The sequence below is a fragment of the Ascaphus truei genome, chromosome 1 (genome assembly GCF_040206685.1).
Source record: "Ascaphus truei isolate aAscTru1 chromosome 1, aAscTru1.hap1, whole genome shotgun sequence".
NCBI classification, from domain to species: Eukaryota; Metazoa; Chordata; class Amphibia; order Anura; family Ascaphidae; genus Ascaphus; species Ascaphus truei.
Genome location: NC_134483.1, coordinates 106,087,475 through 106,108,718, shown reverse-complemented (window position 1 = coordinate 106,108,718; position 21,244 = coordinate 106,087,475). Strand labels below are relative to the sequence as shown.

The 21,244-nt window shown below is 39.9% G+C and overlaps 1 protein-coding gene across 1 annotated transcript; it reads left to right on the top strand.

The window, feature by feature from the left end:
- The first annotated feature begins 6,215 nt into the window (after window positions 1–6,215).
- Window positions 6,216–19,163, top strand: ARRDC3 (arrestin domain containing 3). The gene is made up of 8 exons (XM_075593099.1): window positions 6,216–6,746; window positions 11,639–11,720; window positions 12,228–12,375; window positions 12,806–12,908; window positions 13,198–13,454; window positions 13,887–14,046; window positions 14,352–14,503; window positions 16,433–19,163. The coding sequence occupies exons 1-8, from the start codon at window positions 6,467–6,469 to the stop codon at window positions 16,487–16,489; spliced, it is 1,239 nt and encodes a 412-aa protein (XP_075449214.1). The 5' UTR covers window positions 6,216–6,466; the 3' UTR covers window positions 16,490–19,163.
- Window positions 19,164–21,244: the final 2,081 nt, after the last annotated feature.

The following is a 21,244-nucleotide window of genomic DNA, read 5'->3' as shown; positions in this document are numbered from 1 at the left end:
CCTTTTATATTCTGATAGGAAGCTTTCGGAGTGTCAAAAGAAAGAAAAAAACCTATAAGGAAGCGCAGTAAAAACGGTTAAATGGCAAATTGACAACTTTATGTGAATATAAAACACAAAATGAATAATATACAACAATTTTTATATTAAAAACAGTATTTAGAATAGTGTCCATATGATTGGAATCACTGGTGGGCGGTGATCGTAGCTGGCTGCTGCAAGCAGAGAGTCAAAAGGATAAACACAGGTGAGTAAAGCTGGTGCAAAATTGCAAAATTGAATTATGGTGCAAGGTTGAAAATTTCCCAGGACCAGGGTGACGGCCCCAGATGAATGCACAGATCGTTGGGGGATGGAAAAATAGTAAGGGGGAGAGAGTGTATATGGGCCGTTAATGAGCCACTACTGGATGAGCTCACCCAACCTCCGATTGTTGTTTTGAAACGGCACGTAGGTTCCTCCCCGTAGGTTCCTCCCCAGCCAGCTCCTCCAAGTCTCAGATGTAAGAGACCAACTGAATCCAGCCACACCAGGTTTCCGGGTTTGGCGTCACGGCCGGACGTGACGCACTAACCCTTCCAGGCTACAGCATGAACTGTTGAATCCTCCTCCGCAGCACAGATCACAAAACGCAGACAGACACGCCAACAGCAACATCACCGCCGCTTCCTCCAAGGCACACAGCAGTGCCAGATGAGACCAGTCAATGGGACAAATGGGAGCACAGACCCCTGGCTCCTCCTCCTACGCGTTTCACCATCAAAGTGGCTTCATCAGGGATACCATAGAGTAGAGATCATAGAGTATATATACCCCATGTGATTGCTGCACTAATTAAAAAATCAGCATTAATGTGTATTCACTCAATCAATAAAAACAAGGGGGTAAATGAACTCCTACTCACAGTATAAGGAATGGTTCATGTCACAAAAAACCACACAAGCGATTAAAATACACAATGATATAATACAATAAAATGAATAACATTAAAAAAGATAAATAAATATGTATAAGTAGCATTAAACAAAATAAAACAATCTCTTTGTTTAAACATTTAGTGTAATAAATGGCAGTTCTAAATCAATCAATAAATAAAATTCTCTCATCTACTATTGAAATAGTAGACTGGAGTTCAAAAAACTATTCTATAAAATTTCTATTTTGCTAAAAGATCAAGCTCCTCATTGAGACCCCTTGGACTCAATGTTTGTAATTTAAAAATCTAATAGGTCTCCTGTTTTCTGAGCCTTAAAAGTCTATCTCCTCTCATGTTAGTTTTCTCAATCTGTTCAATACCCTTAATAGAGAGTCCGTCAATACACATATTATATTTTGTAAGGAAATGTCTAGAAACTCCATGGCCTACAAAATCTTTTAAAATATTTCTTCTTTGTTCTGTATATCGTTCTTTTAAACTTATTTTTGTTCTTCCTATGTAATAAAGGCCACACGGGCAGGTAAGTAAATAAATAACATATTTGGTATTACAATTAATGAATTGTTTAATTTTGAATACTTCTCCTGTAGCGGTAGACATAAATTCAGTACTTTTGTTAACAATATGTTTACAGGTCAAACAATTAAGGTGTCCACATTTGTAACAGCCTTTCGGGCATGTCGGTAACCACATATTTTCTGGGTATAGATCTTTTGTTAGAGTGTTTCCACACTTTCTCAAAACTGTTGGAGCTAAAACGTTTTTGAGATTTTTTGCACGTTTAAAAACAATCTCTGGTTTATTTTTGAGGGTTTATCCTAAAATTGGGTCATTTTGAATAATTCTCCAATGTTTCACTAGAATTTTTCTTATTTCATTAGAGGCCCCATTGAACTTTGTGATGAATAAACAATTGTTTCCATCAATGGGGTCATTTTTCCCTTTCCTTACTTCTTCACTTTTTCCTTCAATCAGTGATTGTCGATTTTGCCCCCTTACTCTTGCTAACGTAACATCCAATTTATCTTTTTTGTAACCCTTTGCCAACATTTTTTTTATATAATATTTCTGCTTGTTCCTCAAAATCTGAATCTTTCGTACAATTTCTATGGACTCTCAAGAGTTGACCATAGGGAATATTATTAATCCAAGACCTAGAATGGTTGCTTTTTTGGTCAAGGTAACTATTTGAATCAACCTTTTTAAAAAAAAGTTTTAGTCAAAATCTTTTTCCCTTCATTAAATAAAACTAAATCTAAAAAATTAATTGATGTCGGATTATGTTCATGGGTTAAAGTTACCTTGACCAAAAAAGCAACCATTCTAGGTCTTGGATTAATAATATTCCCTATGGTCAACTCTTGAGAGTCCGTAGAAATTGTACGAAAGATTCAGATTTTGAGGAACAAGCAGAAATATTATATAAAAAAATGTTGGCAAAGGGTTACAAAAAAGATAAATTGGATGTTGCGTTAGCAAGAGTAAGGGGGCAAAATCGACAATCACTGATTGAAGGAAAAAGTGAAGAAGGAAAGGGGAAAATTACCCCATTGATGGAAACAATTGTTTATTCATCACAAAGTTTAATGGGGCCTCTAATCAAATAAGAATAATTCTAGTGAAACATTGGGGAATTATTCAAAATGACCCAATTTTAGGAAAAACCCTCAAAAATAAACCAGAGATTGTTTTTAAACGTGCAAAAAATCTCAAAAACGTTTTAGCTCCAACAGTTTTGAGAAAGTGTGGAAACACTCTAACAAAAGATCTATACCCAGAAAATATGTGGTTACCGACATGCCCGAAAGGCTGTTACAAATGTGGACACCTTAATTGTTTGACCTGTAAACATATTGTTAACAAAAGTACTGAATTTATGTCTACCGCTACAGGAGAAGTATTCAAAATTAAACAATTCATTAATTGTAATACCAAATATGTTATTTATTTACTTACCTGCCCGTGTGGCCTTTATTACATAGGAAGAACAAAAATAAGTTTAAAAGAACGATATACAGAACACAGAAGAAATATTTTAAAAGGTTTTGTAGGCCATGGAGTTTCTAGACATTTCCTTACAAAACATAATATGTGTATTGACGGACTCTCTATTAAGGGTATTGAACAGATTGAGAAAACTAACATGAGAGGAGATAGACTTTTAAGGCTCAGAAAACAGGAGACCTATTGGATTTTTAAATTACAAACATTGAGTCCAAGGGGTCTCAATGAGGAGCTTGATCTTTTAGCATTTCAATAGTAGATGGGAGAATTTTATTTATTGATTGATTTAGAACTGCCATTTATTACACTAAATGTTTAAACAAAGAGATTGTTTTATTATGTTTAATGCTACTTATATATATGTATTTATCTTTTTTTAATGTTATTCATTTTATTGTATTATATCATTGTGTATTTTAATCGCTTGTGTGGTTTTTTGTGACATGAACCATTCCTTATACTGTGAGTAGGAGTTCATTTACCCCCTTGTTTTTATTGATTGAGTGAATACACATTAATGCTGATTTTTTAATTAGTGCAGCAATCACATGGGGTATATATACTCTATGATCTCTACTCTATGGTATCCCTGATGAAGCCACTTTGATGGTGAAACGCGTAGGAGGAGGAGCCAGGTGTCTGTGCTCCCATTTGTCCCATTGACTGGTCTCATCTGGCACTGCTGTGTGCCTTGGAGGAAGCGGCGGTGATGTTGCTGTTGGCGTGTCTGTCTGCGTTCTGCGATCTGTGCTGCGGAGGAGGACTCAACAGTTCATCCTGTAGCCTGGAAGGGTTAGTGCGTCACGTCCGGCCGTGACGCCAAACCCGGAAACCCGGTGTGGCTGGATTCAGTTGGTCTCTTACATCTGAGACTTGGAGGAGCTCGCTGGGGAGGAACCTACGAGGAGGAACCTACGTGCCGTTTCAAAACAACAATCGGAGGTTGGGTGAGCTCATCCAGTAGTGGCTCATTAACGGCCCATATACACTCTCTCCCCCCTTACTATTTTTCCATCCCCCGACGATCTGTGCATTCATCTGGGGCCGTCACCCTGGTCCTAGGAAATTTTCAACCTTGCACCATAATTCAATTTTGCAATTTTGCACCAGCTTTACTCACCTGTGTTTATCCTTTTGACTCTCTGCTTGCAGCAGCCAGCTACGATCACCGCCCACCAGTGATTCCAATCATATGGACACTATTCTAAATACTGTTTTTAATATAACAATTGTTGTATATTATTCATTTTGTGTTTTATATTCACATAAAGTTGTCAATTTGCCATTTACCCGTTTTTACTGCGCTTCCTTATATGTTTTTTTCTTTCTTTTGATCTCACAACCAAGGACTGGGGTCCCTTGTATTGGAAGCAGCAATTAATTTGTTTTTTGTTTTTTTTTACTTACTTTATTAGTGTTTATACTTATATTAAGACCTTTTATGCTCCGGAATGGTTCATGTCACGTTATAATCATTTGTGTATTTATTGATTTTAACCTCAATGGTTTCATGAATCAATCATTTGGCGCACCTACCTTTCTTTTTCTTTTCGGAGTGTCACCTATTTGAACTCAAACTACGCAACTCAGGATATGTATTTCTGATTCCATATAAGCATTAGGCATCATGTTGTCCAAATAATTATAGCATAGTTGGTAATAATGCTTTAAATCTTCACAAGCCCAAAAAGTTGGCTCATATTTAATTTTTGTACAAATTGATTTTGATTTACTTCTTCCTTCCTTCAAAATAGTAGCTTTTATATTTTGCAGGTTTAAGCAATGTTGCAGTGGTTTTTATAAACAACCACTTTTTGTAGTTCTGGTATTAATAAATAGTATGTTATGAACAAAAACAGCAAGTAATTGAAAGTCCAGCATTGGTACTTTTGATTTTTGCAGTCAGGATGTTGGGCCCAAACTTGCAGAGATATTGAACATATCTTGCTTTCCACTTGATCACAACTCGAGTACTGTATATGCAACTAAGTGGAACTTCACCATTAATTTATAATGGGGAGAAGGGATTGTGTTACATACAAAAGCTGGTTGGTAATATTCCAGGCTCAGTTTACGCTCTTGACCTTGATCTGTGAACTTGGGCAAATTACTTTGTAATTGGGTAATAAAATGATTGCTTAGGAATTCCTTCAGTGGTGGCCCACCTATGGGGCCAAGTATCTCCTTCAATTTGTTTAACGCTCTACAAAAGCTCAATGACTTTTTATATAATTTATTTTGTGCAGATTGTGCTGGTTGTTATATTGTAAATTATTTACAATTTGGCTTTCCATTTGATTGTATTTGAGCTCTGGCACTGTGGAATGTGTATGAGAAGCATCTGTGACACTGAATAGGTGAGGGTCAATAGTGGTTTGCCCCTACCACCTTTGAAGGTTGCTGTGCAGAGTACACACCAAGATTGTACTGATAGAATAATATCCAGAATTAATTTGGTTAGCCGGATGTCTATAAAGTATAACTACAACATGCATTAGCATTAAAGTCACAATCCGGACTGGGAGAATTTTTGTTTTATTGATTTTGTTTTACGTAATAGGACCTGATGAGTCCTCCGCACCTGAACAGCGCTATTTTCCGTTCTGGAGACACACCAGTTTCCAAGATACAAATAAATCAATTACCATTTTTGGGGCGATTACTGCGCTAAGGCTTTACAATCCATTGAATACGATAAAAATGGCATTGTAATAATGGAGTTGCTTTTTCATTAGCACATATTTGGAGTGTATTGCCGTGCCTTTCCGACCGCAAGAATCACAAATAATCGACTGCACGATTTATGTACCATGTCCTTTAACCCTTAACTATGCTGCAAATGTACAAAGCCATTTGTTAAAGTAAAGAATAAGGTACAAGAATAGCCTACATGTATGACAAAATCATTCATGTATGTGCATATACAGCATTGGCCTTCAAGGCAGCTAATGTAGGCTGCAGCCTTGTTACTGTAAGTCTATCCTGCATCAGTGCTTCTATGCATTTTTTCATTTATTCCATTCTATTTTTTTGCAGCTAAACCCCCACAATCTTGCACATTTTTGGATGACTGCGCACTACCAATCGAGCAATCTGAATTGCTGCTGCTGAACAAACAAGAGGGAGAAAAAGGGCACGTCTTATAAAGTTTTCTTGAAGAAGGGAAAAGGGGCTAAGAGGAAGAAGAAAAAAAAAAAAAAAAAAAAGCAGAACTGGCAGAGTCAGGAGCATGCTCAGTAAGGTTGTTTTTCACAAAGCTGCACATAAGTGAGCCGGCACACTGCAGACACCCGTCTTTGTAAAGAGACCACTGATCAGAGCACTGTGACAGCAGCCAGTGCTGTTACTTTTTATACCTACCATTCTCAATGAACTGCCAGCAAAGGAAGCACTGACCCTGCCTGCAGCATTTGCAGGGGCACAGGCATTGATCAGTGCAATATCAAGATCGCATTTTATATGAGATCTTAACTTTTCCCCCCACTCTTACAGTATATTTTTTTATACATTTTTTTTGTTACAAACATGGTGCTGGGAAAGGTGAAGAGTTTAACAATAAGCTTTGACTGTCTGAATGACAGCAATGTCCCCGTGTATTCCAGCGGGGATACGGTCTCAGGAAGGGTGAATCTGGAAGTTACTGGGGAAATTAGAGTGAAATCTCTTAAAATCCATGCAAGGGGACATGCAAAAGTACGGTGGACTGAATCAAGAAATGCTGGATCTAACACTGCCTATACACAGAACTATACTGAAGAAGTAGAATATTTTAACCATAAGGACATACTAATTGGACATGAAAGAGGTAAGTGTACAATCATGTTTTTTTATCTATTGTAAATGATAGTTGTGGGATTACAGGTGTAAATAATTCCACATTTACAAAACTGCATGTTTTCTAAATTTTGTCATTCAGATGATCAAGAGGGTCTTTTTTTAAACTATATCCCGTGTTCTAATATATTTCCCTCAGAACATTACGTGTCACTTCTGCTTTAACACTTAATATATTTTCTAAGAAGATGACCGGTCACAGTCTATCCAATTTTGGGGTTGGCCATCGTTACTTCTTCGTGTGGCTGCTAAATGAATGCCAAATAATTCCATCTTGGAAGAATTGTCCATTTTCCCTGCCAACGTGTGAGCCTTTGCAGACTTCCCTGGCATCCCTACCCCATTCACATGCGAATGACCAGCATACATATTTAAATAATGACAAGCGAAAAGTCCCACTACATAATGCTGTAACCAAAAAACGTATACTGTTTGTGCATTTGAAGCCAGTGATCCCAGTTATGCACCATGGTTTTTTTCCCTTTCCTAGCCTGGTCATCTCCATCTCAACTTTTGTAGGTGTGTGAGAGGCAAGGGGCTCTCTCCTGTGTGTGCTGCAGCTACTTGGCCATAGGTTGGGGCAAGAGCATTCTGTATTGGTGTGATTGAGGAAGGGACATAGGGGGGTTGGTGGGTGCAGCCTGATGCCAATGCAGGGTAGAGAAGTCATTGTATGGGGGAAGTGAAGGAATCATCTTGTTTTTCTGAAGTTTACACCACCCTTTGTTAGAAGCGGTTCAATCCTGTTTTGGGGCTAGTGGTGTCAGTGGAGAGCGAGATCTGAGTGGGAGGGGAACCTCCTCTTCTCACAGGAGATTGGCTGCAGCAGTGTCAGGTGGTGACCATGACTTAATATGTTCCTAAAGGGAATAGCACAGAATAAGATGGAAAAGATATCCAAAAATACATGTATGACAGCCATTGCATGTATATAAAAGGTAATGGTCTATTGCTGATAGTTTGTGCTTTGAACAGACATGGACATGTATTAGAGGGTTAGACACAGGGTTTGCATGCAATGAAGTTATCCTGCGTGGTGATCAGAGTGGCACTGTGTGGGTGCAGCCGGTCAGTAGGTGACATTTTTGACCCAAATTTAGCAGTGACATGCTCCATGAAGGCAGCTCTCCTTCCACAATCCGCATTGTCATTGTGAATAAAGCCTACTTGGGTTGCAGTTTTTTACAATGGCAGTGCTATTTGATCCTGGTCCCCATTATAACCAGTAACTATCCATTTAAGGTCCTGGACCTGATAAATGTACATCACTACACCTGAAAAGTGAGCCCATATCCGAGCCTGGACACGGTTAATGATTAAAGGGGTGGGGGTAGGTTTGCTTTGGGGTCTGTGGAAGGTGCTATTCTGTAAGTTATTGCTGGAGAGAGAGGGCTGGACTCTGATTTTGGCAGTTGGGGGAGAGGATTTGGTAAGCAGCTGTGTAATGATTTTGAAAACATCTCAAGCACTTTAGATGTTAAAGCCCACTCCTTTCTGAAGGGACCCTTTTTTAAAGAACATAATGCTTGCAGATGAAGTGGGTCTGCCCCCCGTTTGGTAATATAGTGTGGGTGATATGGTTGACATCACTATGGTGCTTTGCAAAATAAACGTGTGCAACATGGCTGAGAGCTGCCGTGATATGCAGCATTAACCCGTTGAGGACCCGGCCGTGCACTGCAGCAGTGTGGGGGTTACTCTGCCGTGTCTGCCCCTCTCCTGTTACGTGCAGCTGTGCAGGCGCCTCTCACACAAGCTTGGTTAGCGGGGGAGGTGAGCCGCGCCCAGCGCGCACCTGATTGGGTAGGGTGAGGTTTTGTTAGGCTGTTGTCAAGGTGACGGCTGAGGCCTGCGATTGGTGGGCCTTGTTGCTTAGGGCGCCCTGGAGCAGCTGAAGAGAATGAAGTGGGCGTGGTTATGACGTGTCGAGCGTTTCATTTCCTGGGTACTTAGCCATATGTTACAAGTATGCAAAAGTAGTGGAGGAGGAGGGGGAGACCTATACTATGTACAGTGGGACACATTCTGGGGATAGATTTGATAGTGTATAATATTCAGAATATACATTGTAATAATTTTTACACGCTAAAGTATGAAACCTCATTCGCTGATAAGCGCTCTACAGTGCACGTGGAAAGCTTTAATACGATGCTATATTCAGCCGAGGAAATAGACATGCATACTTCTTGCCACTAAACTATTCCATGTGGGTGTAAATGCGTCAGATGGATCTGCAGCGCATTGCAAAGCAGTTTGTAGCTTGCTCTGGCACGAAAGGGGTTACAAAGACCGGATGGTGTGTAACGATTGCATTATCTCCTTTGAGAGAAGGGTTATTTCTGAACAAAAGAACATCATGGGGACATTTTGACTTCAGTCTGTGACTCCATTTTACTCTGCTCCTCATCAAAATCTCCCTGCTGCAAAGCAGTGCATTATCTTACACAATAATAATAATAATAATAATGTCGTTTTATATATGCATTGGCAAAGAAACAAATGCATGACTTTCTTTCCAATAAAAAATGTTCGGTATTGCATCCCATGGCAGAAAGGAGCAGCGCAGCTAGCCACCCTCCTCTGCCTGTCTTTCACATGGAGTGAAACTACTTCAATATGAGAGCCTCCTAACACGAGCAGCTTATAGAGACCTCAATCGGCAGCAATGGCATAACTTTCATAATATGATAAAATTATAATATGAGTATATGGTGGTTATAAAAATAATTTTATCATATTAACCCATTTACTGCCGGATGGGCTGTGTATTGCCGGCTGGAACCAGCATGGTCTGTTGCAGACCCGGAAACTGAAGGCGGAGGGAGGGAGGGGTAGCGGGCGGAGCCATCAGGTTAGGATGCGCTTTCCCGTCTATGCGGCGTGCTACGTAATGTCTATGCATATACGAGACTGGCTGAGGATCTGCTTGCACCGGTTCAGGCCGGTCCTCTCCTGCTAGAGTCTGTCTGTGATTGACAGCGCAGCACTTGTTTACCACACTGTACTTCTGCTAGTGCTACTGCTCAGCTTCCAGGAGACTGCTGAGCTGGCATTAAGGAAGACAAAAAACTTTGCAGTGGGGGAAGGAAGAAAGTGTATTTTGAATTAAACTATAACTGAAAAGAAAGCACACACTTTTTAATGTTGAAAAAGGATGTAGTTCCAAAGCATATAGGCTAAATAAAATATAATAATAAAGCAATAATGAGGTTTAAACCTTTGCTCTAATGACATTGGTCTCTCATTCTTTCTTCTTACATTACTAGCAAGAGATATTTATTAGGGTTGGTTAACAGGAAAATATATTTATCACATTTTTATTTTTTGATAATCTTTGTAAGGCAGTGAAGTGGTTGAATTAATATTAATTAAACCTTGTTAGATCCGTCTCTTTCTTTTGGTACTTGGCACTGGTGTACAAAAAGTATACATAACCTTATATTTTCTCCCTTTTATTATAAATTATACTGTATCCAAAAGGCTGTGACTGTACAAACCGAAAAATTAGATTAAATATCTGTAGCAAGAACCTGCCAACACAGACTGGGAAGGTCAAGTTGTTTACTGCGAATGGAAACTCCTCCCAAATATCTCGCCTTTATGGGTGGGGAAGGACCTTAATGACACTCACCAGATTCCATTGTTTCCAAAGGGCTGGTTTTCTTGGCTTATCGTATTGCTAATTTTCTACGGTGTATTATTTCCATTGGTGATGTGATACGGTTACTAGGCAATATTAAAATAGGGAAGATGAATTGAGCAAGAAGAACATTTCATCACTTTAAAATTAACCCACCATATACTGTACTATGTGAAATTATAAATATTTTGCTGACGCATTCATGTTCAGTAACCCCCTTATTATATCGTACAACTTACATAGTACATAAGCAGTTATACTTCATTTAATATGTTTAACACTTTTCAGTGCTGAATTTCGCCTACGGGTCATTGTAAAGAAATATAAATGGTGGATCCTTTGATAGAAAGGGGATTGAACCAGCAACATTAAAATTAAATACTATGTAGTGCAATATGGGGACATTAGGCCTCGGCCCGGGGTGGCACTGAGCGGGCGCGCTCACGCTGGCCGCGATGAAACACATTGCGGTTATGTGTGGCCTGCATGAGCAAGCGCCTGAGCATGGGCGGCGCTTAGCTGCTTGCGCAAAATTGAATTTGTCGCTCGCGCGTCACGTGAGCGGTTCGCCCAATGAGGGTGAACCAGCTCTGTGATGTCATGGGCGCGCCCCTGTGCTCGCACCTAGCTGGCCACAAACATCCCGGCCGAGCAGGGAGCGTGACGTCAATGCGCATGAGCGCCAGTGCGCCCCCTCCCTGCCTGGCTACAGCCAAAGGCCACTTCCATGGTTAGTGGGCTGTTGCCGAGGCGCGCTCACGCTCGGCACTGAGCCCCTGCAGCCGCAATGAGAGCGGCTTTAGCAGGGGCTCGCTCGCTTCCGCAAGCGTAAGTCTTAGCAGAATTTAAAATTTCGCGCTCGTCGGAGCGCAGGGCCGGTCACGTGAGCGGTTCGCCCAATGAGGGCGAACCAGCTCCGTGACGTCACTGGCCCGCCTGCCGACACGCCCCCGGACGGCGCGCTGTCTAAGGCCAGGGAAAGCACCCACTTTCAGCAGTATCCATGGACGCAGCCTTAGCCATACCATGGCAGCAGAATAGTTGAAGGAAACTTCCAATGTGTGACTTGATTTTTCTAATTGGACATTATTGATATTTTATACAACAGTGATAATGAACAAAAAACTGCTTTTTGTTTCCCTATGTAAACTGGCAAATATTTGCCTTTTGTACAATAATACAACAGTTGCATTTTAATAAGGTTTTGTTTCGCACTTTTTCAGATGATGATAACTCTGAAGAAGGACTGACCACTATCCTTTCAGGAAGGCATGAATATGCATTCAGTTTTGAGCTTCCACAAATGTAAGTACCCCCTGATTTTGACACCTGTAGTGGGATCATTTACATAGGTTAGGAAAAGAGCATTTCCAATTTACCAAACGTTTTTGTGTTATCAGGATATAACTAATCCTGATTTAGCAATATTACTCAAATACAGAAGCTGCTGCAGGATTTGATATTTTTTTTGCAAACAAGTCTATTGTAAAAACATCCCAGACATTGTACATTGCTGGAAAATGTTATAATTTAGTTTTTGTGTTCAGATTGAAGTCGGTTATCACATAAAGAAGACTTCAATAGTCAACTATAACACTATAATATGTCTATTTCTGAGACATTAAAATATTAGTGCAATTTCTGGTTTTCGTTGACTTTTGAGCACCTGTAGATTACAATGCCAAAGTGAAATTCTATTGTAACCATGTTCAGCTTTTAAGGAGCTTGATGCAGTTAGCTGCCATAAAATAAATTTAAGAATTTCATGTTGGTTGGACATTATCCTTAATTTTGCCTTCTTATCCTGCACAGACCACTTGCTACCTCATTTGAAGGCAGACATGGCAGTGTGCGCTATTGGGTGAAAGCCGAATTGCACAGAGCTTGGCTCCTACCAGTAAAATTAAAGAAGGAATTCACAGTCTTTGAACATATAGATATCAACACTCCTTCATTACTGGTAAGAATTGAACTAAATTTTTTTGCAGAAATACAAATTTTGCTACAATCCGTTTTTTTAACCGTAATCTTTAGTATAGATTTTTTTTTATTTTTTTTTACCTTTTTTGCATTAAAAAAAAATCTAGTGTTTTTTTTGTAAACTTTTTTTTGCCTATACGTACATTATATGTTGGCGTTAAAGGCATTGCACCCTTTTGCTACAGCAGCAGTTTTTCCCAGTGCCTTTTGACTTTGATGGGCTTAAAATCCTATTTAGTTTTGGGAATTCAAATTGCAACCCAATAATATGAATTTGTCTTAAAATTGTAGTACACCATTATTTAGATTGTGTTGTCTTCATCATCTTAGTAATGTGTGTCTTCCATAATGAACATTTATTTAAAATGCATATTTTCTTTTCTCTCTTTTTTTTTTTCTTTTCTTCCCAGTCACCCCAAGCAGGCACAAAAGAAAAGACCTTGTGTTGCTGGTTCTGTACCTCAGGTCCAATATCCTTAAGTGCCAAAATAGAAAGGAAGGGCTACACCCCAGGTATGTTTTAATCACGTTTAGCAGAAAATCATTAAAATAATTTGCATTGGTGGGTGTATTTTTTCCCCCCCATAGTTTTAGGGATGCCTAGAATATTTAGTACAGCAATAACTCTTTACTTCTTATAATGAAAGGATCATGTGATGCTTTCTGCGAAGATAAATGGTAGCAACAAAAACTAAATTTATTTAGCGATGCTGTTCCTGTTTGTGTTTAATTTCCTCTCCCCAGATGAGCTTCTCCTTGCCTCCTCAAATCCTTTAAAGCCTGTGCTTCTTTCTGTTTGAAGGTGAATCAATTCAGATTTTTGCTGAGATTGAGAACTGCTCTTCCCGCATGGTTGTTCCAAAGGCAGCCATTTATCAAACGCAGACATTCTATGCCAAAGGGAAAATTAAGGAAGTTAAGCAACTTGTTGCCAACTTGCGAGGAGAGTCTCTGTCTTCTGGGAAAACAGAGACCTGGAATGGCAAACTGTTGAAAATTCCACCCGTGTCGCCCTCCATCATCGATTGCAGCATAATCCGTGTGGAGTATTCTCTCATGGTATGTATGTTCAGATATTTTGCCTAATACGCCATTCATGTTCATTTTATTACTTTTTGCTAATACTAATATTATTTTTACACACAGGAGGGAGAGATATATATTTATATGTATTTTATATGCCCCAACTTTCATCAAATTCTGAGTATAGTATATTCTGAGCATGTTTTTTAGACGCCTGTGTATTCGAAGCGCAAAAAAAGGTAAAGTGACATGCTAGAAATGCAAGCTACATGTAATACATCCCATTAAAAACTGCTACTTTATGATATCTACTTGCAGTACAAAAATGAACTTAATATATATTGTCCCTTTTGTATATTAAATGGAATAGAGCTCCCAAAACTGTTAATTTGTTTTTGTATTTTTACATTGGTCTTGAGTGTTGGTGATTAGAAAAAAAATGTTCTTTATTTTCCCTTGTTTTTTCAGGTATATGTGGATATTCCAGGGGCTATGGATTTATTCCTTAACTTACCATTGGTGATTGGCACTATTCCCTTGCATCCATTTGGCAGCCGGACATCCAGTGTGAGCAGCCAGTATAGCATTAACAACTGGCTTGGTTTGACACTGCCAGAAAGACCTGAAGGTAATTTCACAATGCTCAGAAAAGATCAGTGTTCAGGCACATGATGCAATAACCTTATTATATTCACCACGTGCAAATCATACTCAACAAGCGTGTACAAGATTGTGAGATGTTGCATATAAACCAGAGTGCAAACCAGTTTATGTCTCAGGAATCCTGGTAAAATGTTCTGGTTACATTGACAAACATACTAGATTATATTTCTTTTTACTTTTTTGGAAAATATTTTTGCATTCTCCTTTTATTTTCTTTTTTTTTTCTGGCCTTTATATTAAATAATCCGTAAATATTTCTTTATATTTTAGCACCTCCTAGCTATGCAGAAGTTGTCACAGAAGAGCAAAGACAAAATCTTTCATCTTTAAATGCGTGTGATAATTTTGAGTTGGCACTTCAAGGATCACTGTTTGCATACATCCAAGAGTTTCGTTTTCTACCACCTCCTCTCTATTCAGAGGTAAGCAAACTCCCAACTGTAAGAATTCATTGTCTTTGTTAATGTTGTGAATATTGAGAATTGATGCATTTTTCTATAGAATTCTTCTAGCAACATTTGGGTCCCACCACAAGCCTCCCACCCTAGGTGGAAAGCAGGGGCTCTCTGGAGATCAACCGTGGTAATTTCAGTTCCACGGACCCCCTGCTCCATGAAATACATACCTCTAAAGGTAATGGTAGTATTCAATGTAGGTTTAAATATCCCGTGTGACACGGGCCTATAGGAAGCTGCAAGGGATGATGTCACAGCTTCCTATTGGCTCGTGTAACCTGGGACCCTTTAAGCAACCATATTGCGTGCTTCCAGGAGCCCTTTCTGAGGTATGTATCTTGGGAAGCAGTGGGTCCACGAACACCCTCTGCTTCACGCCTAGGGTAAAGAAATAAACCCACTCTCCGCCAGGCAGAAATGCTGCTTTAATATCCAATAATAAAGTTGGTTATTTTAAATGAACGAACACATGATGTGGCTTTCTACATCGCAGGCAAATCTGCTTATTTTGCTTTACACATTTTAGCCGTTTATTGCAGGAGTTAAAAATAATATAATAGTCAACTTATGCCATCCATGTCAAATTGCCACCATTTTACATTGGTAGGGGTTGATTTTTATAGTGGCTCATTTTTCACAAAGCAATGTTTCAAACAAGTCCTATGCAATAGCCTAACTGTTGCATAATCCAGTGGTGCGCAAACTTACTGCGCTGAGCCCCCCTGCCTATTGTCCTCCTGGGTCGCGTCCCCCCTCACCTCTAATGTGGCGTCAAATGACGCAGGGTAATGTGACATCATATCACGTGACACGTGGCGCCAGTTGACTTCACGTCTCCATGGCAATGGGCGTCATTTGACGTCGCGTTGCCATGGAGACGTGTGACTGAAGCCGGGTAAGTAAGTTTACAGAGGCCTCACAATCTCAGCGCGGGGCCTCTGTAACCGCCGCGCCCCCCAGTTTGCGCACCCCTGGCATAATCAATCATTTTTTAAGTACAGTTGAGTGGCACCACCACAGTTCCATTTCTGTTTCCTCACATCGGAGACGTCACCAAGATATGTTGCTCAGACAACTGTCCTTGTTCGTGCCCTTTCCTTACCAGAAAATGGACAATAGCCTTGTTGACGTTCTTCCCTAAAGGTTACATGATTAATAGCCTGTCTAATGAGACTTTCATAGCCCAGCATCAAAGAACATAAGTAGTTTGTTTGTTTGTGAATATATGAGAAAAGCCAGGACAATGCACCATTCAGAATCGAGCAATGCAAGAATAATTTTGTGAACAAGATTTAACAGTACTCCATTATATTAGTTTACAGTGAGGACAAGAATAGTTTTGGGGTTAACAATGTAGAGTATCACGCTAGATGATGCTTTGCTAATGGAGCATAGGAAAAGAAATGCAATCCTTGTCTCATTCTTTCATGCCTTACTGTTTGTAAATGCATTTGTTTTTAACCCATTAGTAGATGTGAGGGAGCCAACATTACTACACAATGCTTTTCTATTTGTAATGGATCTAGATATGTCTATTTAAAGTGGAATTTTGTGGATCTTTTAAAAGTGTGGATGATGAGTAACTAGATAATTAATGTATATAAATTAAGCAAACATTAAAATAACAGAATTTGTTAGTAAAGAGCCAAAATACACACAACGCGGAAGGGATGGTTTATATTGATAACAAATGCATTCTTATTTTAGCATTAATTTGCCTAATTACTGTAGCCAACTGGACTGATGGTACAAATAAATGTCTATTCTAAATTAAACCAACTATTCTGACCAACATGATGGATCCAAATACAGACGGATGAACATTGCTGAGAATTTGCACTCTTTATGACAAGGGAATACATTCCCATAACATTCTTTCCTCTGTTCTTTTCTTAGGTTGATCCCAACCCAGATCAGCCCACAGAAGAGCATCCCTCCTGCCCATCTCGTTGAGTGGATTGGTTTTGATGAACGGATGAGACTTTTAAACTGCCCATCAGAAGATAGGGCAGCCATTTTGGAGATGCACTTTCAAAGAAAACAGTTTGTCTTTCACCTTGGAAGCGGCAAACAAAATCAACCTGTGGTCACGATTATGACGCCTACAGCATTTTTACAGAGTCTGCTCTCCATACTTAAGGGAGTTCTTCCTTGCTGTTGGCACACCCATGAAGCTGCTGCTTTCATACAGTACAAGTAACGAGACTCTCGTCACAGTAATAATGAGAGGATTAGATCCCTCTTTTACTTTGAAAATTTGCACATATTCAGTGCGTATGTTGAGCAGCTTTCTATCACTACAGCTTTCCTTAATTCTGCCAGACTGTTTTAATTCTCTTCTGCTCATCAAGAAGAAAACGAAAGCTTTGAGAAACTGAAACGTGACAAATGCACTGACTTTTTTTTTCGTTTTTAATTTTTTTTTTTTTAACTAGAGTTGTTGTAGCCTGGATTCTACCTGCATATGTACATGCTCAGTATTGTCCTATCTGGCCACCCATGCATCACCTCTTCAGCAGTGGATTTCTTTACAAACATCAAAAGCCTTCATGCCAATCCTTATTGCTGTATGTTGTATTGCAGCCTACTGTAGTAGAATAGCAACAAATTCAGTGGGTAAAAAAAAATGTATATGAGGAAATAAGACTGTCAAGATTGTACATCATCTTAAATTCTTTCAAAGACATGTTGCCTTTATACTCTCACCCCAAGCAGGATTTTGTTACAGACTTCCTAAATATCACTTAATCTCAGGAGAACTCATCACTTGCCAAACTTTGGAATGCTATTTGTGTTTTTATGTTGCACTGTTCTTTGTCAGGGGTTGGACGTAGTGATGTTGGCTAATGACATGCACAAGAATATCTTAAGAAACCCCTGTTCCCTTTTTTTGTATGTTTCTATGAAATTCACAACACTTAAAATAAGAGACTGTTTTGAGCAAAAATCGGGCATAAAACAAGTGAGCACCAGAGGAAGTACAGGCCAAGGCAGAATATACTGTACTAAGCTTTTCCCAGTTTGTGGGACTCCTGTGACAGGGTTAAGTGAGAATGGGCTAATTGCTGTCTGTAAACAGCAAACTAGAGTGTTCTTTCCTCTAGACACTGGGGTGTATTTCATAATGATAGAAACCATAGTCTTCACGTGAAAAGTTTATTGATGTGCAGAAATAACACACTAATTATGTTGGCGTGTGCTCGGCGTACCCTAACCCTAATGTGTACTTTGTGCTTTGAACAAGTACATGGAAAACTGATTCTTCCTGCTACAGCACAGGGTAAGCATGAATCTTCAGCGTGTTGCAGATATTGTAGCATTGGTTGGGTAACCGTAATATTCCCAATATGTTATTCATGAAGCATAAATATTCTAGGAAATACTGAATCATAACTCACGTAATAAGTACATTTATCATTCTCTGTACCAAAACTCTCTGAACTCTGTAGCACGAATGGTGAGAGCGTTTAATGGTTTTTTTTTTTTTTTTACATACAGGTGAGCCCTGAGGAAAGAACATCCAATAAAAACAAGTTTATGAAAGTTGTGCTGGATATTTGCACTATAGCAAAATGTCTTGAGTTATTCACCAGTCCCTCTTAACCCCTTCTTTATAAATAATGTTTTAATTATAAATCTACCAGTTTTGTTGGAGTGCAATATTTTCGTACAACTTTCAAAAAGTTCCTTCTTTACAATTGCCATTCATTCTCCCTGCTGGTTAAAAAAACATCTTGTTTCAAGAGTTATTGACGTTAAGCAAAAATATACTTTTTGCAAGTGTCCTTTTTTTTTTTAAAGCTAATTTAGGTAATAATTCCACATTAAAAGCTTCCAGAGTGAAGAAACATTAAAGTTGAATTAGTCACGTTTTAAGTGACACAGTCTCCTCTAACAGAAATGGTATTGGTTTAGGAGGAAGTGACAGTAATTTTACTTTTTTAATCATTGCGTGGATGTTTCCTCTCGCCTTCACGGTTTCTCTAGAGTGGTGGTATAGTTGGCATTAAAGCACATTGTTTTGTTTTTTTTTGTATTGTCATTTTAATTTTTTCCGTGTTTTAAGAAACAAGGGAACAATTCCTGGTTTACCTATGAAGCTATAAGCTAAGGTTGCATATGAAGTAGGTTTGACCAATATTCTAGCCACTGCAAATGTATGTGAAGTTTAGCAGCATTAAAGCCACTGGCACTGTATCGCATGAGAATGTGGTAAAACAAAATTCTTTAAAAAAAAAAAAACTTCTGCAAAGTTTGTGAAAGTATTTATTTACTCTGTTATTAGAGGCATTATTGTTTTTCTTAATTTCTTTTCGTATATTGGTCAATTCCTTACAAAATCACACATGTTGACATATGTAGTCCAGTATTCAAGATAGTTTCCTGATTCTTAATTGGGAACAAATGAGTAAAATCCAAAACAATTTGAGAAACAAAGTGCAATATTAAATGTATGCTTATAGATATTATTCTATGGCTGTTTGACCATTTTCTTTTCTTTTGGTGCTGTACGTTTATTGTAGGCTCCAGTTTAAAAAAATAAATAAATAAATAAAAAAAACTGGAAAATGTTACGTTTTCCTATTGCTCTTCCTTGTGAAAAATAAAAAAGTACATTTTTGATAAAGTTGTGTGTTGTATGGGTTTTTTTTTGTGTATCTGTCTAACAGCAGGAAAATAAAGAACTTTCATGGAGTGGTTAGCTCTAGAGAGATGCAAAACTTTACAAAAAGCACTCGCAAACAACTTCTTTTTTTTTTTTTTTTTTTGCACAATGTTCGATTCTTGGCAAATTCGCAGAACTTTGAAAGCAGCCGTCCTGGCCACACTTCACTTTTATTTTTGTGTTTGTTTTACTATGCGCAGCATGTGAGTAGCATTAATGAGAAATAATTACATAAGCCAGGGATCCTAGATGTCTTTCAAAATGGTTGCTTAGCAGCCAAAGAATGCTCTGTGCATTATTAAAACCCTATGGGGGAAAAGGCATTGAGCTGGGGGGAAAATATTTAAAAATGTAGTAAGTATCATCTAATACTAAACAACTATTTTTTTTTTTTTTTTTAAACAAACGTATAGGGTTGCTGCTTTAAGGGCTAAAATGCAGAAATGACACATTTCCACCGTCTCACTTGCTTTCTTTCATTTTTTTCCACATGGCTCTTTGCACATCTCTTGTTAGATCGGTGTACAAAGCAACACATTGGCTTAATAACTGTCCTGGAACAGGATTGTGGTTTTTTTTCCCCTCAGTCTTCAGGCTGCCAGCACTCCTCAGCCTAGCTGTTGCAACAATGTTGCGATCCCTTGTGGGTTTCTTGGTTTCAGCCAGTTGCCTTGGCAACCCCCCCTGCCTTTTACCAGGATGGACAGAACCCCCTTCCCTTGCCAGGTGGTATTGTCCCAGTTAATTTCCCGTCAAACCAGACCAGCATTCTGTCTTTTAGTATCAGCAGCCATTTTGAGCAGTCATCTCTCCTATTCTGGTAAAGTTATGGATTTTTACCTATCCCTATATCTTGCATTTATCCCACTTCCCTCATAGCTCCCCTTCCCCTCCATTGCTTTCATGTCCCAGTGTTCATTCAGTACTTTACCTTCCCCTTTTTATTTGTATGTTGTTATACAAATAATACAAATAAACACTTCAGCAAGTAAGAAGGTTCACTTGCTTGATATATGGGATTGAGTTAACCTGCCTGTCTTTACGCATCTATCAGGGTGTGCTTGGGCCAGAACAGTACAAATCAACTCTACAGGAGACAGGCTGAGACACCTATATGTAGCCTGCAGCTTTAAAAACAGTTTCATAGACACAGAAGCTGCAGCACTGTTTAAAGCAGCGGTGCGCAAACTGTGGGGCGCGACACTGGCGACGGGGGGCGCGGGGTTTACAGAGGCCCCGCGCGCTTCCCGAAGGCACTTAAATTCATTGCCGGGGGAGCTGCAGGGCCTCTGTAAACCTAACTTACCGTGGCTCCGGCGGCTTCCTCCCTGCGGCGCCATGGCAACGCGGCGTCAAAATGACGCCGCGAGGTCATGTGACGTCACGTTGCTATGGCAACGTGACGTCATTACGCCGGAGCGCGGGTAAGTTGGGGTTGGGGGGGGCGCGGGAGCGAGGGGACAGCCATCAGGGGGGCGCAGGGAAAAAAGTTTGCGCCCCCCTGGTTTAAAGGATCCGTGCATCATACATTGCACTGTCACTCTCCTATCCTGCCTGAGTTTGCAGCTCTGCACAGCTAAACAGTGAGGTACAGCCATTACACCTAAACCTGCGCGATGTTCCCACGGCTAGGGCAACCAAGGGCCATGTCAGCGGACATCTGCCAGGACAAGGGTCAGAGCCACGGACACCTATAAGTACAGCTATCGCTACGCTGACTGCTGCGTGACACTGACCAGCACCATCTGAGACAGTTGTCTAGGGCCGCCAACATGGGGTCGGCCGGGGTTGGTGTCCCGGGCCTGCTGGCTGGGAGGGCGCAGCCTGCCGGCGCTGCACATTTCCCCCGACCTCTGGCCAGGCCCTGCTACCGGTCGCGGCCGGGCTCAGACTCTCAGCTGCCTAGAAGTCTTTCTTTGCCCCACGCCACAGAGCTTCCACTGCCTCTCTGACAGCGCATGGCACGCCGGAAGCTGTGTCAAGCTTCCGGCGCTGACGTCAGAGAGCCCCGTCACACGCTGGCAGTGGAAGCTCAGCGGCGT

What these genes read in the sequence shown, in the direction of transcription:
- ARRDC3 (XM_075593099.1), top strand. Translation starts at nt 6,467, where the DNA reads ATGGTGCTGGGAAAGGTGAAGAGTTTAACAATAAGCTTTGACTGTCTG. An exon ending in AAGGAAGGGCTACACCCCAG is followed by an intron (nt 12,909 to 13,197) that starts GTATGTTTTAAT and finishes TTCTGTTTGAAG; the next exon opens with GTGAATCAATTCAGATTTTT. An exon ending in CACCTCCTCTCTATTCAGAG is followed by an intron (nt 14,504 to 16,432) that starts GTAAGCAAACTC and finishes TTCTTTTCTTAG; the next exon opens with GTTGATCCCAACCCAGATCA.